This window comes from Cyprinodon variegatus, unplaced genomic scaffold (assembly GCF_000732505.1).
Source record: "Cyprinodon variegatus isolate N-32 unplaced genomic scaffold, C_variegatus-1.0 Scaffold749, whole genome shotgun sequence".
Lineage (NCBI taxonomy): Eukaryota > Metazoa > Chordata > Actinopteri > Cyprinodontiformes > Cyprinodontidae > Cyprinodon > Cyprinodon variegatus.
The window spans coordinates 149,111-160,167 of record NW_015151202.1 but is presented as its reverse complement, the minus strand read 5'-3'; the positions used below and the strand labels follow the sequence as shown (position 1 = coordinate 160,167).

Here is an 11,057-nt window from a genome sequence, read left to right as displayed (position 1 = left end):
GATTAGAACGGACAATAAATAAATAAGGTAATTAATAAAAAGGCGAATAAATACAGAAGCTAATTAAAAGAGATATACATTTATGTCTAACTGTATAATTTAATTTATACCTACAAATTTATTTGTTTATTGTATTTTGGGGGCAATTAATTGTATGCTTATTTATTTATTGAGCATTTATTTAATATCTGTATTTATTTTTAGATATGACAGAGTTGGTCCTCCATATTCCGCACTACATCCTTTAAATCAGGTCATGAAGTCATGTGTTTCTTATATTTAACTTTTTCAAAAATATTTGCATTTTCTGACACATTGAGTTTTGGTCTTTAATTATTTCAAAGCCATAATATCAATATTACAAGGAATAAAGGTTTAAGATATGTCTATGTGCAATAATTCCAGGTAATTTGCAAGTTTCACTATTATAAATACCATTGTTTTTTGGGTTTTTTTGTTTTTGTTTTTTTACATCTAGACCTTTAGAGGGAGCCATTCAACAGTGTCCCCTGGTGGTGAACTACTTTAATTAAACATGTCCCCATCTCAGTGATGCCTCACTATATTAGAATATCACCTTAACAGTTATATTGTTCCTGTGGTTTAATTTAGAAAACCCATATAGATTTTTTTTTACCCACAGGCTGTTCTAGTTTGAGTTTTTAAATCAGCTAATTTTGCTTTTACACACCCTGTCTCACTAATATTTGTGTTTAATTTTTTTTACTACTCTCTAAATCTGAGAAGCAATTAGCTGGAAGCCAGAATCATCAGAATTAACAGAAAATAATTACTTACTTTGCAGTATATCAAATTGTGTGTAGTTAACCTGTTACAAATGTTTGAATCTGTTGTAATGATGAGCTGCAATCTTAGATTTTACCTGTAGGTTTGTTTTTCCTCAGTGGCGCCTCCCACCAACGTCACCCTTACCTGCCGCAACCAGAAGAACATACTGAAGTGGGACTATGACCAGCCCCCTGACCAGGGACTGAGATTCAGGGTCAATATTACATCCGACAACCCCCTCAAAGGGTATTTATGTATTTTTTCATTTTAATCTATTCCTGTTTTATTCTCCTGCATATGTTTGTATTTGACATTTTTAATAATGAGTTTTAGTAATAAAATACTTAATGTTTTACTGTACATACATTTTATTTGTCACATTAAAGCTATAGAGGACAATCTTTTATTTTCGGGTGGATCATCTAAATAATTGGTCCTCCTAACTGTCAATTGTTCTGGTGATATGTTTACATAAGGCCCTCCTTTGTGCTCGCCCTGTTAGCTTTCTTTTTCTGCTCATGCGCACTTTCAGGCGTATATATGTGTGGTGAGCTTTCGGTTTCAGGCCGTCATTGAAGCTCACCTTTCTCAGCGAGGTTCTTTGAAAATAGCCGAGGGTAATAAGAGAAAAAGTGTCCATGAAGTGTATGAGAAGAAAAAGTCCTCAGAGGAGGTAGATATATCCCAGAATGCTTTGCCTGGAGAGCCCTCCTCGCAAAGCGCTAGTGGATTTGCTGTAACAGCGGCCCGCTGTTGCAACTAATAACAAAGATGACGCAGGCATTGCGCAGCGGAGGAGGAGTTACGTGACCAACGCAGCAAAAAAACAGTGATCATCTGTCCGAACGGTCAGTTAACCGAGTTCACTATAAAGTCCACTATATAGTCCCCGCTGTATGTGGACACAGTAAGCTTGTATGAGCTATGAGAAAAGCACATGCTAAACAGGGCATGCAAGAGGAGAAATGGTTCTCGTGCATGGAGAGGGCAAGTCTTTTAGAAAATCCTCAATACCTTTAGGTCCCTCATTAGAACAGTTTGTCTGCAGGTTTGAAAGTATGTGTGGGTGGAAAAAGTTTGAAATGATAAAATAAGTGTGTACGTTAACTAACACCTAGATATAGCTTGGTTTAAATTTGTAAAATGTAAATTGGTGCTCTAATTGTTCATCTGTCTTCTCTTTTCTCTTCCACCAGTTGCAAAGATGAACTGTGGGTAGACTACCCTGATCTTCAAGCGGATGTTTCGTTTCTCTCAGATCCAGATAATACATATATGCTTCAAGTGAAAGCTGTGTTGGGACAGAATGAGTCTGATGTTTCCCCACAGGAGGGACTCATATTCAGCTATTTCTATGGTTCTCTGCTTGCCCAAAATAAATGTAAGCAGCATGTTCAACTAAATCTAACCAAACCACTGCTGGATTTACAGTTGAATGCTTTCTCTGGCTCGGTGTGTGCAATGATCTTTGCTGTTTCTTAGGCCTTCTGGACCTTCCGCCCGTTAATATCACCTACCTATCGAATACCAAGATCCACCTCCAGTTCAGACACCCTTGGTTGTTGTACGGGGAAGGGGTGTCCAGATGTAATAACGAAAATGAAAAGAAGAAAAAGAAAAAGAAAAGCCACTCCAAACGGACTGCATATATACATGTCCCGGTTTTTTCATATAATGTCCAGATGGTCGGCCAGGTCAGACAGCTCAACTTAACATCACACATTAAGAAATTATTGAGTTTACTCCATTCAGGAGTATTTGATCAAAAAATATTAGACATGCTCTGCTTTTAATGTTCTATTTTACATCCATTAATGAGGCTTGTTTTTGTTTTAGCAGAATAAACAACACAACTTTGACTGCGAGGAGGAGATGTGTGAGGAAAATCTGTCGGTGGATGCTGCACAGGACGAACATTGTCTGACAATCGAGGGAAAGCTTCGTAAAATGTCTGTGGTGTCCACAGAGGACTACTGCATCACAAAACAACCACCTTCTAACAGTTGAGTAAATTCTCATTTGTTTCAACTATTTTATGTTGAGGAAGAATAATTTAAATGTATCACAATACCACATAGGGGCATTTTTAAAGCCTCCTTGGGCCTTAAAGTTATTAGTTTCCTTCATGGCTCACATCCTTAGTCTTTAGCGGCAGCTGCAAACATGTTTCATGGTTAGACACCAGCATCTGGAAGCATTCCTGATTAATCTCATCCTTCCTCAGGAATCTATTCCTTTGGAGATTTTTATCAGGCAGCTAAGATTTTATCTTTCAGGACTTGTTTTATGGGCTTTACCTAACCTCGCAGTAGCCAGACTGGTATGTGTAGAACTGAGATGAGTTGAGTGTCAGACAATCGTAGCAGCGAAACGCCATGTTTCAGGCTTAATGGCTTCGGCAACTTGGTGGTCCATGAGAGCCAACAACGGACATGCACACACAAACGTCTTTCCCATTTAATTTCTTCTCTTTGCTCCTTTTTAAAATGAGACATTTTTGCTATTTTAGCTAAAACTGAGTCCATTGTGGTATCGGCAGGTGAGTCCTCCAGCGTAGCCATGTTTGCATTCCTACATGTCCCACCCCAAAAAACACAGCTGGCTTGTCATTGGTCCGACTCGTTGGAGACGGACGTATTAGCACAAGTTTTTCAAGATGGATTCATTGTGAGAATTACAACTCAGATGGAGGTTAGGCTTTATCTGCCTCCTCAGGAATCCAATGGCAACTTTATAAAGCTTTATCTTTCTGCCACCAGATGGTGCAGCTTCCTCTTCCTTTATCTTAAACCTGGAGGCTTTGCTATCAGGAACAATCAAGTCCTTTTCCATCTGTTCTTATCCTTGTTTGTTTCTGGCAGATTTTGATGTCTTGCGTCTCCAGCATATCTGATGGAGCTTAAAACACGCACGCTTTTATTCAACCACTAAAAAAAGAGAAATAGTCCAAAAATGCTATTGACAAAAGGTTAAAGCAAAGATTTGAGAAGATGTTTTTAATTCATCAAAACATCCATCATTGCTTTTTATGAAGCATTTTATCTGTGTTTGAGGTGATCCATCAGCCATACCAAATAAGGAGATATACATTTCTGTTTTTGAACCCTTTTCACTCTGATGCCCTGATGTCTCATATTTTCAACATCCTTTTGGTGTTAAACACTCAAAGGGATTGTGGTTGATTTTATGTTATGTTTCTTTTATTTTCTATATTGTTTTAGTTATTTATTTGATATTGTTTTTATTAATCTTAGAGCATCTTTTGGTTTTTGTATTTCTGCTTTTGTGCAGCACTTTGGTCCTATTGGTTCTTTAAAGTGCGATATAGATAAAGTTGGATTAAATTAAATTAAGTTTAATGTTGTAATCTAACATTTGATTCTCTGAGTTATATCTGAAAAAAATATGCTTGCAGTCTGTTTTATCTGAATAAGGGACTTTTAAAAGCCACGTAACCTCTTATTTTCTCTGTTATGGCATTCTTTGTGAATTATTTATGTTGGTCACATAAAATCAGTAAAATATTGGAAGTTCACAGTTACGTTCTGAGTATAATCTTCCCCCGTTGAGTTTTTTCCGTTATCTGCAGGTACGGGACTATGTTAGGAAAAATTTATCGGATTTTGGAACTTTAACAAAACATGAAACCCTAGAGGAAATAAATAAATTTGATCCTGTCAGTCGGGGGGCAGTGTCTCACTTTTATAAGATCTTTAACAATATATGTGTAGACACGGCCAGGATTAAAAAGGCATGGGAGGATGAGTTGGGGCAACAGTTATCTGAAGATCTGTGGGAGGAGGGTTTGAAAAGTATTCAATATTGTTCAATCAATGTCAGACATAATCTCATACAGTTCAAAACTATACATAGGCTCCATTATTCGATCGAGAAACTAAGCACGTTCTTTCCTAGTGTGTCTCCAATTTGTAATCGTTGTCGGGTTGCTATTGGTAACCTGACGCACTCCTTCTGGTCATGTGTTCAGCTGCACTCATTCTGGTAGAAAAATTTTCATTTTTTTTTCAGCAACTTTTGGAAAAAGATGGGATCCAGATCCTCTTATTGCCGTCATCGGGGTCTCCAGTGCTTTGCAACCAGCCACTAAAAGTGAGAAAATGGCTGTCTTGTTTGGTACGGTGATTGCTAAAAGATTGATTTAGAGATTTTGGAAGAAAGACTCTGTGCCCACATTTGATTTGTGGTTGGGAGAACTAGCAAATACTCTGCATCTGGAAAGACTGAGACACTATAACGGAGATAAGGGTGATATGTTTGAGAAAGTATGGGACCCTGTACTAAAATTCCTTCAATGAAAAAGTGATTACGACTGACTCATCACTACTTAATTCTCTGTATAACTTTCCTTTTTTTTCATGCTTGTGGAATGTTTTGGATCAATGTATGGTGTTTTCATCATGTTGTTTTGACTGTGAAAGTGTTCTATGATGTGCTGTTCTGGGAGGGCAAGGGAAGGGTGGGGATTTGTTCTTTTGTTAATTTTTGTATATTCATCTGGAAAATTTAATAAAAGATAAAATTATTGGAAGTTTGTATATTCTAAGGGACAAAAAGGGCTGTGAATATTTCCAAATATTTGTGATGTTTGGGGTTTTACTGTGAATTAGTGACGTGTAGCTGGCTGTAACTTTCTGTATATCTTTTCGTTGTTTGTTTAGATCAAACCGGCGTCTATGTCGGGACCTTTGTTGGTATCTTGGTGGTGTTGGCAGCTGCTTTAATCGCCTTCATGGTTTACCGGAAGAAGACGTCGCCATCTAGTGATATACTCCCTCTATTCGTATGTTTAATTGTTCAAAGTGGATTCATCCACCAACAGATGTTTTTTTCTGGTTTAACACTAACTTTGTATTTTTTCTGTGTCTGAAAGCAGTTTGGGATTCAAAAGCGGCAGCCACCTTTCTTCCAGCCTCTTAATGACCAGGTCAGTCCTACGGAGGCTTTCCCCGTCGTTTCGCCGAAGAGCACTGAAGAGCGCGAAGAGGAAAGCGTCAGTCCGTCACAAGATGCATCTAAAGAGGATGATGAACACTTGAAGTTGTCAACTGACAACGAAGAGCTGGAGGGAGGCCAGGCGACCGGTGAGCAGGACCCATACATGTGTGACAAGTTCAACGAAGGTGACGACCCAGAATCCGACCAGGAGAACGTCTCTCCCTATGAGAGCCATCCCGTAGTGCTGGAGTTGGCCCCTGAGGACCGTGCAGAGGGATACCGAGGCTAAAGAAAATAAAACAAAACACTCATTGTTTGATCAAGAGGAAAATACTCATTTCAGTCAGAAAAAGGGAACGAGTCCATCAGTTGCAATTGCATTTCATCCCTTTGCCTCAGTAATGTCTGGCTGATTGCTAAAAGTGTTGAAAATACTTTAGACTGTTAAAACTAACTAGACATATAAAGCCCTAATCACAGCTTTTTCCGGGCTGAGGATACTAGCATTAAAATGCATAATGAGCTCCGCTTTTGCACTTTTTTATACATTCCAATAGCTGTAGTTGCTCATTAGAATAATGTAGAGTTAGACTCAGAACACCTTTAGCTTTAATTATAGTGGCACCGCGAATCTCCTTTAATGTAGACTAATAAAACTTACCACTTTATCTTTAATTTCATGAAATGTGGCCCTGCTGTAAAGGGTATCAAGTCCTTTTCATGCATTTTAACTGTGCACCTTATTTAGGATAGTTGTGGCGGATGTATGTGTTTGTTGTCTGTAGAGGTTAGAGGTCAATCAGTGCCATAAGTCTCACTCAGTTTGGCTTTACTTAGGTAGACAATTTATTTAATGCATTTTCCTATATTAACCATTCAACTGTATTCTCTCATTAATGCACCTTCCTATCAGACGTCGTTTCTAACAGTAATCGGTTCTGCTTGAGAGGAAAGACAAAGGCAGTCCAATGACAGGTGCTGGAAATATATTGAAATGATGACTTGACTAAAAAACACCAGAATCTAGATTTTTTTAAAGGTTTAGGAATAATAGGTGTGAAGATCTTCATCGCTATCTATCTTCTTAAGATCGATTAGGCTATGATCACGCTGAGTATGAATGGAGTGATTGTTAAGATGTTAAGATGTCTCAACTGTGCAGATTAACAAAGGATGCGTTTAAAGCCATGCAAAGAGAGCAAAGCAATACTTTGCTGGAGTTTAAACAACCTGAACTTTTCTGTCGACTTGTGTTAAGTTGACAAATCAGGGACTGGATGGGGTTTTGGTGGAGTTTTAATTTTTTTTTAAACAGTATTTGCCGGTCCTGATGCTGGGTTCTGGACAGATTGAAGCCATCATCCAGCTGCAGCCGCTGATGCAGGTGGATAATGGCTTCTATCAATCACATGAGAGCAGATCTGAAGCTGTTGTTCACCATTGATGCCAACTTTAGCATTAGTAGCTGATGGTAAACCACGGTTTTCTCCTCGTGCCTCATATTTATCATTTAGAGTGACAGTTGTTTAAGGCGTCTCTGAGCTAATATGGAGTCACAGCTTCAGACTGTCGGGTCCATTTATTGACTCTGCTTCCCGTGAGGCTGCCAGAAGAGCTTCCCCCAGCTGTTAGTTTAGGGGACTAATTATATCTGGTGCTTAGCTGTTTAGCCACAGCGCCGCTCTTTTATAATCTTCATGTCTACCGGATCTAGACCGTGCTCCTACAGTTGATGACCTCTGGGCTGAGTCTCAAACACCAGAATTTGTATTGAGGGAAATGATGCTTGCTAGGCCATTATATATTCCCCCTGTTGCAGCTGAGCGCATCTGTAGATTTTTATTCTTTTTTCATGCATTTGTGCCTTTGAAGGTTACCTTGATTACCTGAGATGAACACCTTCTTGATTTTATATTTTATTATTTTTAGAAGTTTGCACCTTCTTTATTCTGCTATGCTACCAAATCTGGAATATCCAGCTGGAGAACAGTTAAAGTGAGACTGAGCTGCTGCTGTGAGAACTTTGTGTTGATTTGCAACCCCAAAACATAGGAGAAATTCTTCCTTTTTATCTGTCTTTGTGTTCTAAATCCCATAGAAAAGCACTTAAATCTAGAATAAATATGACAGCTGTGAAAATGCCACAAGAGTGAAAAGGTTTTTATTTGTTAAAAACATTTCTTTGTAGTCTGAAATAGTGTTGTCTGAAAACCTTTCTAGTTTTCTATTTTTCTTTTATAGTAATAAAATTCATGCATGTTTTTTTTCATTCTGTTTTATTAAAAATAAATATGTTGATTCTAAGTGCAGAACCTCATTGCTGTCACGTCTGAGTCTTTCCACTTATGAAGGGAAGTTGACATTAGGGACATGCAGCGCAGGTGGAATGGGCCCTTCAGACTAACACATCAGGTTCTGTTTTAAAGGAAGAACCACGGCCGTCATGGCGGGTCGTGACATTTGATCGTTCTACTCTGCCTGTTCCTCTTAACAGTGAGGAGGAAGACATTCTGTTGGTGTTTAGATGCATTTCCCTCCTTTTTGATTGTGCGTCTGTCGGAACGCCCATATTTGGGCTTCCTGAACTCGTTACCTGCGTAATCCTTTAATTATACGTTTCTGTTTTCTTGTAATCTGCTTCTGTGATTACCAGCCTGTCTTATTGTTGATGCACTGTTGATAATCATAAAAATTAACAATAAAGAACCTGTAGTCTGAGGACAATCAACTTTTTATATCTGAATAGATTCAGATGAAAAGAGTGTAAAATGGTTATACAGTATAAATCATTATATGTCTCCAAGCTTTAACTAAGACCATCTACCGTATATTTTCACACCCCATGCCCTAACATTTCTTACTACAACCTTTGTTGTATTTTATGTGATTATGAACTAACGCAATGCTGTGCATGGCTGGAAGTTGGTGTTTAAACATATTTTGTAAATAAAAGTTTGGAATGCCTTTGTGTTTACTGTCGTTATCATAGCCAGAGGTTTTTTTCTTTTACAGCTGTTATTCACACCAACATGTTCAGTTTTCTTCCCATTCTTTGAAAAAAAAGGCTCAAACTTCCACTTTGGCTGGATGGATTATCTAGATGTCATTTTCTATGGTTTCCCTCAAATTCTTTAATTGCATCAAGGCCCATACTTTGACTAGGCCATATTCCATTGTAGCTCTGGCTTAACTGGTTAAATTATCCTTTTATTCAGTTCCTTAGATCAACTGGACTTTACAAACACAACTTTATTCTCTAAATAAATCATTTTCTTTATCACTATTATTCCCCAATAACAATAAAAACAATTGCCTGACTGCTCATTTGTGGGTTTTGGTAACAGTGGTGGGTCTAGACCAGGCATCCCCAAAGTCGGTCCTCAAGGCCCCCTTTCCTGCAGGTTTTAGAGGTTTCCTTGCTCCAGCACAGCTGATTTTAATTGAAAGCTGATTAACAGGCTTTTGCTCTACTGCAATCATAATCAGCTGTGCTAAAGCAGGGAAACCTCTAAAACCTGCAGGACAGCGGGCCTTGAGGACCGACTTTGGGGATGCCTGGTCTAGATGAAATTTACAAGGGGGGCCAGGCTGGGGCCAGTTTTATTCATGGGGACAAGAAAAGATTCACAGAACAAACAGGGTAAGAGTGCATCATTTAGTGTATATATATAGTGAGCAACAAAGCCAAGGATGCATACTCTAACATTAAAACTGATCCTGTACGACCAAACCTTAGAGTTTATGGCAATTTCTAAACAACTGTAACTAAATTGTAAAGAGGAAAGGTTAAAATTGGTCCAAGATTTGAATCGGTGTGTTTCTTCTGTCACCACACACAAAAAAAACTATTATTACAATACAAAACCACAGAAAAAGATCAAACAAATCTTAAAATAAGTGTTTTACCCCCAGTTTGAGCAGGTCATTATGATGATCTACATAAATAATTAGTATTGCTGCTCTTAAAAATAGGATAATTGAATATTATGCCCTTGCAGTAAGTCGACTGAATTTTTTATTCCTTATTTTTAGTGTAAATCTCATCAGATTTGACAAATTGTTTAACGTACTTGCTTAAAATTAAGGGAAAAACAGTCCAAGTAAAAAGTGACTTGCTTTTATTCCATTTTTTGTATTGTATGTGGTACAGGGTCCGGTACAGGGTCCTGCCTAGAACTGCCCATATATGGTAAGATTAACTTAGGTCCTCATCCATCCTCTTCCCAGTTTCTGACCAAGGATGTAAGCAGGGACTTTTTCTATGGCCACATGAAGATAAACTAACATCTGCTGTAACTGACTGCCATGTTTTCCATTCATTCCCATTTTGAAGTTTGCCATAGATAGTTTTGCCTCTGTGTCGAGTCCTGTTTATACCAAAGAGACAGACAGTTGCTTCATTTCAAAGATCCACAGAGCTTGGCTGCTTCTCCTTGATCTGCATGACATCGAGTGAAGATGTTACACTGTTAGATAAAGAGTGACATGCTTGTCATTTTGAAAGATTAAGCAGAGCTTTATGAGACGTCTCTCTCCCTGATCTGTCTGCTGTGCTCCTCTGCCTTCATAGGACTGTTTGTTCTCTAATAAAACTCTGAGACACTTAAAACAGTATAAATGTGTTCATTTAAACCCAAGGTCTGTAGACTCATCAAAGGTAACTAATGGTTTTATTTAGGCTCCTACAGTACAATAATTTTCATTCATTCTGCACTTTTCAAATTCACTTCACAATTATATGCAACTTCATCTCACTTTATCACATATAATCCAATAGAAATACACTGAGATTAGTAGCTGCTATGCAAGAAAATGGGAACAATTTAGGGGACACCTTTGCATTTCCTAATAAGGTTAAAATAAGGTCAAGATATAAACTAATATTTTACAGAACAATTCAGCAGCAATATTACTCTAGAAGCCACTATAAATATATTAGCAGCCATAAATGACTCAAACATAAAGAGGAAACATGAAGTTCAGAAAAGACTAGCACTCTTCTCTCGTGATAAATTATGCAGCCACGTTTCTAGTAAACTGGATGCAAATGAATGGGCTACGGGTGGCCTTTACCGCTACCGGTAATCTATACCTGTAACAGAGTCAAAGTGATGCTGCAAAATTTACTTCTTCAAACCCAAATGGAAGAAAATAGATTTGGCTTCTTTTCAGTGATGCACGGAACCAGCATTGATTTGCATAAAAATCATGTGGCTCAGTCATTGCATTGTAACTGTATTAGGACTTCAAACTGATGGTAGTGACACTGATGTCTATTTACTATTTAGATAAGCTGTACTTAAAGTAAAAAA

The 11,057-nt window shown here is 38.0% G+C and overlaps 1 protein-coding gene across 2 annotated transcripts in view; it reads left to right on the top strand.

The window, feature by feature from the left end:
• The window catches only part of LOC107098124, a 24,280-nt gene extending 17,528 nt beyond the window's left edge, over positions 1-6,752 (top strand). Inside the window, exons 2-7 of one of the 2 annotated variants that reach the window (XM_015395603.1) lie at positions 906-1,035; positions 1,986-2,170; positions 2,272-2,483; positions 2,629-2,791; positions 5,469-5,590; positions 5,684-6,752. In XM_015395603.1, coding sequence (XP_015251089.1) covers positions 906-1,035; positions 1,986-2,170; positions 2,272-2,483; positions 2,629-2,791; positions 5,469-5,590; positions 5,684-6,034 — 1,163 coding nt within the window. In that variant the 3' untranslated portion in view covers positions 6,035-6,752. Of the gene's footprint in view, positions 1-905; positions 1,036-1,985; positions 2,171-2,271; positions 2,484-2,625; positions 2,792-5,468; positions 5,591-5,683 lie in introns of both variants that reach the window. The other variant, XM_015395602.1, reaches the window with a different exon arrangement.
• The last annotated feature ends 4,305 nt before the right edge of the window (positions 6,753-11,057 follow it).